At 31.9% G+C, this 16,058-nt stretch overlaps 1 protein-coding gene across 7 annotated transcripts in view; it reads right to left on the bottom strand.

Moving 5' to 3' along the window:
- The window catches only part of LOC126739256 (triple functional domain protein), a 288,570-nt gene that overhangs the window by 108,495 nt on the left and 164,017 nt on the right, over window positions 1-16,058 (bottom strand). For all 7 annotated transcript variants that reach the window (XM_050444845.1, XM_050444840.1, XM_050444841.1 and 4 more), the window contains 4 exons: window positions 15,694-15,904; window positions 15,469-15,632; window positions 12,076-12,317; window positions 10,087-10,186 (listed from right to left, as the gene is read on the bottom strand). In XM_050444845.1, the coding sequence (XP_050300802.1) occupies window positions 10,087-10,186; window positions 12,076-12,317; window positions 15,469-15,632; window positions 15,694-15,904 (717 nt within the window). The remainder of the gene's footprint in view (window positions 1-10,086; window positions 10,187-12,075; window positions 12,318-15,468; window positions 15,633-15,693; window positions 15,905-16,058) is intronic.

Here is a 16,058-nt window from a genome sequence, read left to right as displayed (position 1 = left end):
CGATTATATCCCGACGTGTTTTTATTTACGGGATCGGCTTTTAGTATGAAAACGATGCGACAGGTTCGATATGCCGTCCATATTTCAGGTTTTATTGGGGATCGGTATTTATGTCAATAAGGGACTAGTTGGAGATTAATTTTTGTCGTTATTAACATTAGAGGATCCTTAATATGAGCCATTTATTATGTTTTACAAGCTATTTAGTATGGTTAATAAAAATGTGGTCTTTAAGCCCTAATAAAACCTTATAAATAAACCGACCAACTCCATAATGATATAAGGGTGTAAAAAACCTAAGTAGAGATAATTAAAAGACAATATTTTTTTATAAAGTATTGAACATATGAACTTTTTTGCTTGATATCCAAATAAGACGTCCCTGATATTTATCGCAGTATTAAAAAACCACCCAATATATTTCAAAAACATTGTAAAGCAAACAAGTTCATATGAAAATGTCCTTTCCAATCTGAAGTACCCTGAATATCTTTTATCACCATTCAGGTCTATGATTTATGTTTTGTTTTTTTTTTTAATATATTCGTATTTATTTATTCAGTGACATTTAAGCTGTTAAATCTACATCTATAGGATGTATTCAAGCATATTAAGTGATTTTATAAAACCCTTCATTGGAATGGGCGTTAAGGATAGGACCGTTGCCGCCATAATTTAAATACCAAATGAAGCTAAATGGAGCAGCCGACGTCTTAAGACCTGTTTCTGACAATGCACTAATTTATTAACGTGAAAACTATGGGAAACGCCTGGTGAAAGAGGATAAGTACTTATAATGTTGGGTTTCTTATTTATTATTCCTCAAGTTATTTAGAAATACATCGGTAACATTAGTATGATTTTTTGGGAAGGTTAAAATGATTGGGTATATCAAGCATGATGAATGAATGCTTGGAAGCATTCCTACACCAAATACGTTGAAGGCAACAAAATGTTTATCTTCGTTTAAAATTAAATAATTGACTTTCGAAATTAATTGTTCACTAGCTTTGACTGAACGCTATTCATAAGGCAATTAGAGACATTAGTCTCAAACTGCTTTAACAAAAGTTTGGAAATGTTGAAAGTTGGAGATCCTATAGTGGAACCAATTGGTGTCATTTTATTGTCAGGGCTATGGATTTCTGGTAAACAATCTAATTTTGGAATTGTTGGGTTCGAAAGTTGTAATTTGAATTTATCTGAAGAAGAAACAAGTTTTTTGCAATTATTTAATATTGTCTTAACCTGCGTGATCGTTTTTGATCAACGGTTTTTAAAAATCTTTTTATATGTGCTATTTTTAACAACTCGTTTAAAATATTTTGCTTTGTCTAAAATAGCAACCTTGTTTCCTTCGTCAGCTTTTAAAAAGACCTTTTCGTCTCAGTTCTGAATTCAACCATAAGTCAAGTTCTACTAATATTATAACTTGATGTGTTCACAACCAGATCTTACAAAATCAAAAAACCCAACGTAACGTCATAGTATTATACTTTATCATAGGAATTGTAAAGCAAAATTTATGCTGATCAAACAACAGCCTAGAATTCATTATAACCTTCCAAGGTTTTGTCGATATTTTTATCAAAGTATATAGATTTCAACGTTCAAAGTATATAGATTTCATGTTAGACTGTGTTTTTATCTTCTATCTTTTATCTAACAGTTTTTATGTAACATCTGTCCTGCAGGGATAGATCCGTTATTTTTTACCAATTTACTATGATACATTATTTTTTGTAAGTAATTATAATTTTTTTTATTATTTAATAATGCCCTGAAATTGTTTCTGTAATATTAAACCAATTTTTATTTAACACTATAGATAAGGAACTTGTAAATACCGCGACTTCCGCCCTTCAGTTATTTACAATGCTTCGATCTTTAATTCAATTTCCAAGGTAGAAATAATTACAATACCAGGCAAAAAAATGTCAATACTAACACGCATAAAATTGATTATAAAATTCAGGTTAGATGAAGCCATTAGAATAGAATTCGGATTCATAAACTAAAAATTATACCACCATAATAACTATAAATTAGAGAATTTAAGAACATGATAATAGTTGTTACTTATATTTTTAATTCATATTGCACTGTCCATTGAGTTCAGTATTAATTTTTACAGGCTGATTTGTGAAGTGTTCATGTGGTGCGGTGCAAGGTTAATATGTTTGAATTTAAATGTTCTCAAATATTGTCTTAAATTCCACTAAGTTATAGAGATTTATAAAGAATTACAGAGGTAAAAGATCCTAATATATTTTCACACACATTTGTGGCCCACATTGAAAAAATTTATAACCAATATTGAAATTTAGGCTTTGTTTGTAGATGTAGAAAGCCCTTTCATGCCCCGTCTTTAAAACATTCGTTGGATTCTGGATTATCATGACAAGAACAGATTTTAAGGAAACTGGTCTTTCCAACTTAAAGATCTACTTTAATAGTCACACTTACTCCGTTGTCAATTTTATCTATGACTTACTTTAGCTGAGGCGTAATAAAGCGGATTTATATTTTATTTTTAAATTAGTGTAGAATGTGATGAGAAGGTTGATGAAGTAATAAAACTCATTATAAAGTTACCAAAATTATCGTAAAAGTTGGATAATATTTGTATGAGTATAATATTTTTATGTCCAATTCTTTCCTTAAGCAAAATCCCAGACGCTTATTTGCCTGGATATTACCTGCAGACAACCAGTTTACAAAATACGAAATCAGACAGATTACATAATGGCTGGTCATCAAATCAAAAAGTACGTTAAATCAGTAAAAACCTATCGTAGAATAAACGTTTTACAAAAGTGAGACACAACAATTTAAATAAACAAATCGATTTAAAGAAACTTAAAGGACTTCGAAGAAATTGTCACACCAGAACAATTAGACGCAGAGGATACGTGAGAAAAAATATAAAAAGAATATCATACTAAAAGTTTAGGAACAGCACATTGGAGTTTAGGAAAAACAAAAAGAGAAAGAAATTGATGACAGAGGAAATCTGAAACTCACGACGGAAAGAAGGAAGTGCAGGGGAAAACCGCTAAAGTATAAGGAGATAAATAGGACCGTGATGAGCAAATGTAGAAAAGCAAAGGTTGTATCTACCCAAGAAATACTGGGCAATTGACTTACTATAGGAAAATTATGATTCCTTTAACCTACACAGGAAGGTGAAAGAGCTGACAAGAATGGAGATGAAAAAGCAGGTGGGAATCATCAGAAATGCGAATAATGAGATCATAAATGGGATCAAAGAAAAATTAAAAAGATTGACGAACTACATAGAGGAACTGTTGGATGATGACTGGGCGGAGTCTTCAACGGAGGAAGATGATGACAGAGAGAAGGGACCACAGTAGACTCGGCATTGGCGTCGCTCTCTTTTCCCTGAACATGCTAACACAGAAATGTAGACATGAACATAGATGTATAAGCTTGTCTCATTGATTTTCGTAAATAATTTGATTAAGTAGAACAGGAGTGCAACACTTCCGAGATCAAGTTAGTCGTTTTCTTCAAAGTACATGTCACCGAAATGCTTTGATTAATGGCAGACATATCAAACCAGAATGAAGCAGTTCTTCAGCAGTCTTGATTTGAGCTTGGAGCTCAGAATGGCATGGCTAGGTGCTACATCTTGAGTGTATTACTGTGCCGTTTTGAAGGCTGAACTCTTGATCCGATAACTGAAAGAAGGATCGAGGCTTTTGAGATGTGTGTATATCACCGCATGCTTCGTATCTCATTAATTTACCGAGTTACAAACGAAGAGATGAATGAAAAAGAATGAAAAAGGCAAAAGAGTTATTAAACATACATGATTATTGTGCAATCATTAAAGAGAGAAAAACAAGGTACATAGGTGTGTACATGAGAGGCGAAAAGTACGAATTACTGAAGCTAATGATTGAAGGAAAGATTCGGGGAAAAATATCTGTTGGAAAACGTCAGAACTCCTGGTTGACAGACATTAGAAGATGGTTCGGGTGCACTTCGACTGATATTTTAAGAGCTGCTATCCAGGACAATGTTAGCCATATTATTATGGATCGTCAATCTTAGTGAATAGAAGAAGAATGATGAGACTGTAATTCTCTTAAATAAGCTTTACTTTATGCTTGATAATGCATTGGCCACTTTTTAATGTAGACTTCAATGGATAGCATAATCTAATTATTTTAACATTCGTTCGATAGATATTGTCTTTAGTTGAGTTATTTGTTTCTTTTCATAGTTTTAAAAACTCTCTTGTCATCACAATTAGGATAATTTTTTGTAATCGTTAATAAATAAATAAAACCTTTCTAATGTAGCTCATTTCCTTCTTGATTGATAAAGCCACTTTGTCCTCTACCCGTTCATCGCCATATCATTAATTTCTTTATAAATTCTATTACTCAAGACTTCCTTAAGTCATGTCATCTCTAAAACAATTCCGGCCCACGTACTCGCTACAACAGTTAATTTTCTCACAGGTAATTTAAACTTGTCGGGATAGAGCGTGGTTAAGGGATGGAAAGACGCCCTGGACGAGTGAGAAACACGTCGTCGTCGTCGTTGTTCCCGTTCTTCTAAAGGGATTTGCGGCAATTTGTCAAAAACGTTCGTAAATACCTTCACCGACCGCCTCTTCTGTCGGCCGGCAAGTGCAAAAGGTCACGGGGACGCGACCCCTGCCTGTACGTACAACGGGAGTTTTCGTATAACAAAAGGATCAAAATAACAATGAGAATTACTCGAACCATTTCAATAGGCATAAAGAATGAAAGCAAGTGAACAGTAGGTTAATCCGCTTTTTATTGGAGGTTTAGAGTTTTCAAGGTGGTCATAATTTACTAGAAAATAGGTTAAGTTGTATGATGTAGATCGTTTATACTAGAAATGGATCTGTATTAAATTTTGTTCTGAATAAATTGGCATTAAATGGGGGCGCCCTTTTCAATACTATAAATTTCTCCAGAGATTTACGAAACTACAGCGGTCTTTATAATAAATTAAATTAAGTTTATTTAACCCTATAGATAAGTTGTATATACCTATAATGCCTGAACCCTAAATCTGAAGCAAGTAATTTTACAGCTGTGTATAATTTGATACGCTCTTTAAAAATACGTAATAAAAAATTATGGTTGCTACTTAAAAAAAAATCGTCAATGACATCATATCTTATTTTTCGGACACACTGTATAACTTTGTTTTCAACAAAAAAGAGCGCAATTAACAATACTAAGGTTAAAGGATTTTTTGAGAAACAAAAGTATATGAACTACGGAATTTATTCCAGACTCATACTGTAGATATGTATATTTTAAAACCTTCCTACCTTTTGTTTTTTGACACAGGTTTTTTTTTTGTTACAGGTGTAGATTAGTAAAGATACCAAGATATTATAAGAAAAAAGTAGAGAGGCGTACATAGGCCAATTTACACAGCCGATTTACTAAAGGCACTTATCATCATTAGGGGCAGTATGTCGCAAGTAAAGGCAAGCAAAAAATTAAAAATTTCGCAGGGAACCCTTCAAAATAAGGTCAATTGTTGAAGCATATTAACGAACAGCACTCAGATCACCTAATCGTGTTTAAGCCTATGGAAGTTGGCAAAGACATGGAGTACAGTAAGTGATTAAGGTTTTTCCCTTAGAAAAGCGGATATACGGTGCAAGTGTTGCATAAGTATTTAAAGAAAAAGACGGTGAAACAATCATAGTATTTGTTTCACCGCGAATATCAAACGAACCCGCGGTAGGGCCAACCGTTATTAATGAGTTCCTTGAGAACAATAAAGACGTTTTAATGAATGCAGATCCTAGGCTGATCTTTAACTATGATGAGACCAACATTTAGGATAATCTTGGAGTTAAGAAGATGGTGGTCAAAGGGGAACAAAATGAGTCGAATGGGTCCAGCAACATTTGAAAGCAACGGTTAGCATCAAGATATTTGCCGCCAATGATTATTTACAAACCCGGAAATTTTTACACCAATTAGACTCAAGGAACGGCAAATACATCTAGTGGTTGGTTTAATATGATTCAAATCGAGAAACATTTTTTCGATATTCTGCTGCCTAAAATTAAAGATATGAATACTCCTGAACAGAAAGTCATAATCGGAGATAACTTAAAACTCTCATTTTTTTCCTTTAATATTTTAGTATGCGAGCAGAACAATATTTACATGACACTTTTACTCCCAAATAGCGCGCATATAATGCAAACGTTAGATGATGCAGTCTTCACACCGACGATAAAAAAAAAGGCGGTAAGTCTTGGACAAATCGAGAAAGAAGTAAAACTAAGCCGAGCAACTCAATGCCTAAAGAGTATTTTTACACATTGTTAACCCGACAATGGAATGCTGTGAGTAAAAATTATAATTTGTATCGTTCAGGACTTACGCGCAACAAATAAAAAAATGTTAGAAAACATGGCAAGAAAGTAGAATCTAAAAAACAACTTCGAACCAGCAAAGCACTGCCTCGGAGCCAGCAAACTAAAAGAAAAGCTAAAACTAAGAACGCTTATTGTGCAATTTGCTTTAAAAAATTGTAAGATTACCAACGTCCTGAGTGGATTCGATGCTGTCAATATTATAAATGGATTTGCGGAATTTACGACGAAGAAAGTGTAGATCGATTTTATGTCTGCATAGATTACACATATGTTAATATTGATTCCGACGACAATATAAAAATATGGGCTTTTGTATTTAAAACCAGTTTTATTTTGTTTTTTTTTCAAAATTTATGTAAATATACTGTTAGTTTATGTGACTAATAAACTGGAAAAAAAATGCACTAAATTCTTTTTTTGCTGCAAAAGTAGGCTTAGTAGCAAGTCTAGAATGGCAAGAAACTCATTTTTATAACCTGCCAAAGTAACTCCAATTTACGGTATGTCACGTGTATCGCACGTTTTGAACTTTTTAATTGTTCTTGTCCTATCATTACAATTATGGGATAATATTTCCAACATTTTGCCTATAAAGAATATTAAAAGGTCTAAGCGATCCTGATACAACATGTGATGTTATTGTAATATCCCTAATAAAACTCTTATAAAATGTTATCACTTTCTTCAAGAAGGATTATTATCCTAACTGATTGACAACTTTCATCTCACAGAATAGGATTCGCAGAAACAGTGGTTGTGAAAACTCCCCCGGATCCTTAATCGTCTATGCGGTGGCATTTTCGGAGAAAAGCTGCTGCGCCCGCCAGCCATGGAATGGCAATTATTCATGGATAAATGGAATGTAGCCCAATTTACTACCCGCGCACATCACGACTTTAATAATAGAAAGGACTTTGTTTCCCGTCTAAAAAAAATGATTGGAAGCGACCTCGTATATTGAAGTAAGCTTATCTCTTTCAATCGTTTCTGCGGAATTTTTGAATTAAGAAGTGATTACTGAACAGCTTAAATGTTACTGGATCAAATTAAAAATTTATTTTGCTACAAAAAGGTGGAGTGGAGATGGCTATAGATTTTGCAGTTTTAGATATTTTTTATTCAATTTAGGAATCAAGTAGTTGAAAACTAAGTTTGAAGTTAATTAATGAAATTGTATAAATTGACTTTTTCAAGTTGTTGATTACTAAAAACGCTGTTAAATACATAACATTACGTTAACCATTAACTTAGACTAGAGATAGAGAAAGGAGATACTATAACCACTAATATATCAGAAAATCGAATTATTTTTTGTTCCATAGTATGAAACAGGTGTGCCGGAAATAATGATCGATTGCCTGGACAGTTTTCGCACTTCTGTATTATTTCCTTTCTTTTTTTGAAAATAAAAGTAATTTTTTTGAGCTAAAAAATGGTATATAAAAATAAAAATATGAAGCGTAAGCCAATTAATGCCCAAACACACAAATAACACAACATCATTTTACCCTATGTCGAAGAGGCTTACCTAATTTGTTTGTATATATTATAACAATACAAATAAATATTAAAGGCTAAAATCACAAGTTTTATAGAAGCTTAGTTTATTGTATTGATGTTGACATTCATAATACATTGCCATTCTTGTTAAGCTAATAAAACTATAATATTTTACTGCTTGGGTGAATAAAAACATAAAAAAGAAATATAATTTGCTAATATTTCCTTTACCTAAAAATGATAATAAATATAGATTTAAAAAAAAATTAAATTCCGTCTTCATGTTTCAATAAGAATGCAAAATTTGAATTGCGCGCCATGTTTGACAGTCATAAACCAATTCCAAGCGATCTATCGGTTTTAACTGCAGTTAAGCCCTTGGTTGACCTTGAACAGTCCCTTTATAACATAACCAATCTTGTCCGCTTGGACGTGTTTGGTTGAAGTAAGTTCGTAATTTGTCAGCTGTCGCTGTCATCATTTTGTTTGTTTGTAAGTAATACCCCAGATGCCAGTAATGTTATATGTAATTAGTTCTTAAACATAAATATCAAAAAAGAAAACTTATTAGCCATAATAAATTGTGTGTCATCTTTAAAAAGGAAATAATTTGTTTTTATTTTTTCCCGCACTTATTTCAATATCTTTGACATTTAGAAAACAGCTCCGAACGTGGGTAATTACTGTTCCAAATTAATGACGTATAAAGGGCTAATTGGTGATGTCACGTATCTCAACACGGTTATAACTATAACCGCTTGGACGTGTTTGGTTAATACCATTCAGGAACGGTAATTACCGATAGATCGGTTATAATATCACATAATTTTAATGTAACAGATAGGAGATCCCAGACAAACTTGCATATTGCGCAGGCGCATAAAAGACCTTGACCAATCACTCCAGCTCCACACCAAAGCTGTTGAGCTATGATATGCGTAGCCAATCAAATCTGTTTTTTCTGTCACGTGACACTTGACAGTTGAAAACTGTTGTCATTAATGAAGAATCAAAAACAAAAACTCTTGACGTTATAATATTTTAATAATATTAATTTAGTGTTTGTTAAATAATAACATAGGAAAAAAGGGGAAAATTTTTAATTTCTTTTTAAAGGTTGTTTTCGAGTCAGCTGGTTTTAGGTCAGCCCGCATATAGTTAAAATAAAAGTTAATAACAAGATAAAGCTAATAACCAATGTAACAAAATAAATAACAAATCAACACCTGTACTGTTTCCTAGTAGAATCAACAAACAAAATGATATCAAAACACAAAACAGTCACCTTAAAATGGCGGTTGAAAACACGAAAAATGACACCTCAAAAATCGTCGATTCTGATTGGTCATTGGTCAAGATTTACAACTGCATACCTACAAAATCCAATTGACTCAACAACGTTAGCCAGCAGACCATGGAACAGCGAAGAGAATTCACCAATTGGATCCATGAGCAATCAATTTTTGTCAAGAGGCTTATTTTCACTTTGACGGATGTGTTAAGAGCTAAAACTGTCGCATTTGGAGCTTTGGAAACCAATGCATCCACAATCTGTTACTGTATGGTGTGCATTATGGCCTGCAGCAATAATTGGACAGTTTTTCTTCGAAATCGAAGAAGATAATGCAGTAACGGTGAATGACAAACGTTATCGTGCTATGATAACACAGTTTCTTGTGCCTAATTTGAAAGCTATTGTTTTTAACGACATGTGTTTATGCCAATAAGCCTGCAGGCATTGAAGCTTTGAAAGCCGAAATTAGACGCTGTATCAATGAAATACCATCACATGTATACAATAACGTTATCGAAAATTTCGTCAAAAGGTGCGTACCCTTTTGATGCCAACAAAGCCGTGAAGGCAATTTACAAGATATTTTGTGTCATACATAATTCCCAAATCGATTTTTTCTAAAACAATAAATATTTCAATACTTTAATACAGAAAACCGTGTTTTATTGAACACTAAAATCTTGTGCTCTTATTTGAAACACCCTTTATTAGTGTTTCTTACTGAGAGATGGACAAAGCTGAAAGGATAATTTGTCAGTATTGTATTGTTATCGAATATCAAACTCATTATACATCAGCTTGCACTATTACCGAAATAAGTCCTTTTAAGTATTACATCATTCTTTCTTTTAAACAACTTTATTTTAGTAAACTTGATTCTTACCTTATCAGAATCTGTCGTATTTCCAGAGCCAAAAGAAGTAACAGAGTTACGGTCCAAGTTCTCGGCGTTCTCGTCTAAAGAGTTGCACTCTTCCATGTCCCTGAAAAATTAGATTTTTTAATTAACTACGAAAATAAAATTTTGTAACAAAATTCAATTACATATCTGGTTTCGATCTGGGCCGATATTAGTTATTTGAAATTTGATAGGATTAAATTAGGTCTGTTAAAATTAAAACTGTTTATAGATATTTTAAAGACTACAATGGTATAAGAATGGAAAAACCTATAAATTATCATAATATTTAATTTTATATACAATATATAGTATCTTTCATTTATGTATACATATGTTTATTTTATTGTAAATATTTTAAGTACGTCTCTTGCACAGGGCCTCAATTTGAAAACTATCGATGAGAATATTTTTAAAAGAAAATCTAAATTTGGTACAAATGTTATAAAAAACTAACCTATTTAGGTCATGGGGTTAGCAACCCTTTGAGCTCTATGCACCCTAACCTATAAGTTTTAAATGGCCTCCTTTTATAATAACTCAAATTAAATATCTTTTTAAGTAGTATTTATTTGGGTATTTTTTGTTAATTTGATGCAGGGCCGAAAAGAAGCGCAATTTAAATTAAATTCGCTCTGTTAAATAAAGTATTATTAACCACTATTTTAAGATATTTGATGTTCAAATTGCATTCCTTTTTAGGTACAAAGAATATTTTTCGATCCAAATCCTTTCAGTATGTACATAAGTAAGTACGTGAAATAAATCATGAAAAAAAGTACACTTCCGTGAAGCAACTCATTTTAAAATTTTCGACACCATTTACCCTCTTATAGTTGAACAAATAGAGAACCGGAATGGCCGCCAAGATCACCAGATCTACCAACCCTCGATTTTTTCTCTGGGGTTACTTGAAAACTATTATGTTTAAAACACAATCAGAGTACCTTGATAATCTTCGGCAACGAATTGTAACACAATATGCCTATTCGAAGAACAGTATTTCAAAATGTAAGAAATGAATTTAAACATATAATGTATTTTTGTTTAGCTCAAAATGGAATGCATTTTAAGCATATTATTTAATAAAATAGCATTTTAGAAAAATTAATTTTTTTTTAGTATTTTTTTGATCCTATATTGTACAGATGAATACTACTTCAAAAGATCTTTAATTGAATATCTCTCCACACTGATTTTCGAAATTCAGAGATACTTTCAGTTTATTCCGCTCGCGATTCGCTGGAAATCTAATTTATATGTTGCACGAAATAAACAAATATGATGACCTACATACTCTTTTTATTTGATTTTTATTGGCTTATTTTTATGTATAGGCTTGACTAGTTTTATTAGCCAGCATTGGATCCTTTATAACTGTGAGATATATGAAGTTGTTATTGGAAAATAATTAAATATTCATTATGCAATGTATCAATTTAAAATAATAAATTATTTCGCACCTTAACGCATTATTTGTTTAACATTTATATCAACGGATTATTAAAATTAACAGAAATAATTTAAATTAAAAAGAAGCAAACAGATTTGTATTTTAAACATTAACACAACAGGAGATCGTATATTTTGTTCCAAGGAAATTGAATTGTTCGTTCATTTGTGTAGATATAGTTAGAGTCGTTCGAGAGAGTTTTGGTTTATTTGAAAAACAAAGGTTATCAATTTAACCCAAAAACCATTAGCTTAGTAAACTTAATTAATTTAATGAACTTAAGCTATATGAGGCAATTTAAAAAAAATAATTTCTTGATACTATAATAATAATTATTATAATTGTAATAAGATTTCTGTGACATATAATAAACTTTTTTGTAATTGAAGTCAACGAGTAAAAACTTTTGAACCTATATTATTGTAATTATAATTAATTATAATTATAATAGGGGTTCAAAAGTTTTTACTCATATAATTATAATTATTGTTATTATTATTAGAACTGTACAATGAACTTACCTGCTAGATCTCTGACTATAAGTTTTCATCTTAGCAGGACTCTTAGGCAAGGTTAAAGGTAGAGCCCCACTAAAGTAAGTCTCCTGAATGACTTCCCTCAGCTTTTTCACCCAAAGCTGTTTAGTTTCCAAACTGGACGCTCTCAATACGATCCTGTAATCCGAAATCGGTGCCCTACCTGTCCATACTGCAAATTTACACTCGTCTCCTTCCATATGTTCGGTTACACCCAGTTCGGAAGTCTATAATAAAAAGAAAAAACGTAAAGTATCAGTTACGTGATGCTTTAAAAAAGTGCAATCGTGAATAATCTTAAATGATTCGCGACTATTAATATCACTGGATAGCCACGTATCTGTTACGATGTTTGCATTAAAGAAAACACCTCTGTGATCTTTTATGTATCATGATCTATAAAGCACTAAATCTTGCTTGACGGATTTTCACTAATGTTGTAACAGTACTTTTTCTCTTTATGTTTTCGGTATACTCGTATTTCGTAAGGTAGTACAGTAGCTAAATCTGTAAAATTTGTGACGAAAAAATACCTCCAAGCATTTTTTGCAGAAATCATTAGAAGCGCATTCGAAAAGCTTAACTTGGAAAATGTGGGCGAAGCGTAGCGAAAAATTTCTTGGATTTCATTTATCTCGGGAATGGAGATTCTTTGGAAAATTTGTAAGGATAAAAAATGTTGTCGACTGATCAATAAAAAATGATGTCGTTATGACAAGTCGACTTGCTGCGATGAAAAGTATGAAAAGTAGATGGCGCTAAAGTAGCCATAAAGTGTTTTTTCGCTTTTTAGGATAAACAACTTTTTTTCTTACTGTAGCAGCATCAATTCGTCTCAAAAAACTTACAAAGTTTATCTTAAAACTTTTTTTAGCCGAGAAACCGTTACTCAGTGCCTCCAATCTCTTCCCGGAGAATTTCTATTGTAATCTATTAACGGTATATTTTTTGTGGGGCACTGGTTGTAGAGCACCTGTCCCAGCACCTTCATTTACTTTTTTGCGTGGCTCTCTAGTGGAGATGCGTATTTCAAACTGAAAACGGCAATATTACTTAAATATTGATATATATTTAGAAAAGTCGAATTCTCATTAATATATCCCTATCTCAGTCCTAGAATTAGAGGAATATGGGAATAAAATAATGTTTTTCGGGTATAACCTGACAAATTAAAGGAAAAAAACACTATTTTCAGGCGATCAAGACAGTATTAAGAAAATAGTGCTATGATATAGAAAAAGGTGGAAAAGTCGAATTCTCATTTATATATCCCTATCTCACTTTAAGAACTAGAAGAGTATGGGAATAAAGTGATGTTTTTCGAGTATAATCTGACAAATTAAAGAAGAAAAACACAACTTCCAAGCGATCCAGACACTATTTGAGAAATGAAGCCATGATATAGAAAAGGTGGAAAAGTCGAATTGTCATTTATATATCTCTATCTTAGTTACAGAATTAGAAGAGTATGGGAATAAAGTAATATTTTTCGGGTATGATCTGACAAATTAAAGATGAAAAACACAATTTTCAGGCGATTAAGACACTATTTAGGAAATGATGCCATGATATAGAAAAAGGTAGAAAAGTCGAATTCTCATTTATATATCCTTATCTCAGTCCAGGAAATAATATAGTATGGGAATAAAGTGATGTTTTTCGAGTATATTCTGACAAATTAAGGGAGAAAAACAGTACTTCCAGGCGATCCAGACACTATATAGAAAATGATGCCGTGATATAGAAAAAGGTGGAAAAGTCGAATTCTCATTTATATATCCCTATCTCAGTCCGAAAAATAATACAGTATGAGAATAAAGTGATGTTTTTCGAGTATATTCTGACAAATTAAGGGAGAAAAACACTACTTCCAGGCAATCCAGACACTATATAGAAAATGATGCCGTGATATAGAAAAAGGTAGAAAAGTCGAATTCTCATTTATATATCCTTATCTCAGTCCTAGAATTAGAAGATTATGGGAATAAAGTAATATTTTTCGGGTATAATCTGACAAATTAAAGATGAAAAACACAATTTTGAGTCGATTCAGACACTATTTAGGAAATGACGCCATGATATAGAAAAAGGTGGAAAAGTCGAATTCTCATTTATATATCCCTATCTCAGTTACAGAATTAGAAGAGTATGGAAATAAACTAATATTTTTCGGGTATAATCTGACAAATTAAATATGAAAAACACAATTTTCAGGCGATTTAGACACTATTTAGGAAATGATGCCATGATATAGAAAAAGGTAGAAAAGTCGAATTCTCATTTATATATCCTTATCTCAGTCCGGGAAATAATATAGTATGGGAATAAAGTGATGTTTTTCGAGTATATTCTGACAAATTAAAGAAGAAAAACACTATTTACAGGCGATCCAGACACTATTTAGAAAATGATGCCGTGATATAGAAAAAGGTGAAAAAGTGGAATTCTCATTTATATATCCCTATCTCAGTCCCAAAAATAATACAGTATGGGAATAAAGTGATGTTTTTCGAGTATATTCTGACAAATTAAGGGAGAAAAACACTACTTCCAGGCGATCCAGACACTATATAGAAAATGATGCCGTGATATAGAAAAAGGTGAAAAAGTCGAATTGTCATTTATATATCCCTATCTCAGTCCGAAAAATAATACGGTATGGGAATAAAGTGATGTTTTTCGAGTATATTCTAACAAATTAAAGGAGAAAAACACTATTTCCAGGCGAACCAGACACTATTTAGGAAATGATGCCATAATATAGAAAAAGGTGGAAAAGTCGAATTGTCATTTATATATTTCTATCTCAGTTACAGAATTAGAAGAGTATGGAAATAAATTAATATTTTTCGGGTATATTTTAACAAATTAAAGGAGAAAAACACTATTTCCAGACGATCCAGCAATATTTAGGAAATAATGCTATGATATAGAAAAAGGTGGAAAAGTCGAATTCTTGTTATTTACTACAACTTTTTCGAATTTTTTTTCCATAGGTCTTGTAGCTTTATCGGAAATCGAGATAAACCGTTTTGCACTCTTAAAAACTCACTCTCTTCCACTTCTTAATCGTCCGTAAGTTATTTTTTCTTTAATTTTTGTTATATTATCTTCCTTTTCCAATGAGTTTCATTCTACTATTAATTTTTTGTGTTCCAAAATTATCGGCGTTGGTCTATTATTCAGTGGCTCTGTTTTAATATTTTCTGTTTTTTTTTTATCATTATTATTGTATTAATTAGCCCTCTGGTATATGTAGTTTTTTACCAAATTGTAAAAATAGTCTAACAGTCTAATAAAATAATAACATTATCTGCTGCTTAAAAATATTTATCTAAGAAAATAATAATTTCTTATAGAATTCTAAAACTCGCTTACCATAAGTTTATTTTTGTAAATATATTTGACCTTTCCAGCAGAATCTTTCACTTCCTTGGTAAATAGAAGATACAATTCAAACAAAAATATGTGCCTATCCCTGCCTTTCCTAATCAGTTGTTTAGGGTCCCATACTTGAAAGGCATCTTGTAGAACAACTTCACCTAAAATAGCAAACAAGTCACAAATATACCTTAGCATTTTTTAAATGTCCCAATGTCTTACCGAGTTTATCACTGGAAATATCGCATCCCTCCAACAAAGAAAGATGCATGGCATCGTTCGCCTTTTTAGGAACATTTAACATCACTTCTAACCCGTCTTTGATTTCACCCTGACCTTCGTCGCAACAACTCTGTAAATCCTTTAAAAGCAGCTGGTATTTTGTTATTCTTTGTACTGGTTTTATTAAGTACGCTGCTATCGGATGCTCCACCTAAAATTGTAAAAGTAATAATAGCATACAAATCCTTTCTACGTATGTATGAGTGAAAACCACTGATATTTTAGTATTTGTTTCTGCATAATTTATCAGATAAGATTATAAAGTTTTATCGTAAAAAAATATGGTAATCTTTTTATATGGCCGC

The sequence above is a fragment of the Anthonomus grandis genome, chromosome 8, assembly GCF_022605725.1.
Source record: "Anthonomus grandis grandis chromosome 8, icAntGran1.3, whole genome shotgun sequence".
Taxonomy (NCBI): Eukaryota; Metazoa; Arthropoda; class Insecta; order Coleoptera; family Curculionidae; genus Anthonomus; species Anthonomus grandis.
Note: the sequence above shows the minus strand (reverse complement) of the source record. Positions and strands in the feature narration are given on the sequence as shown.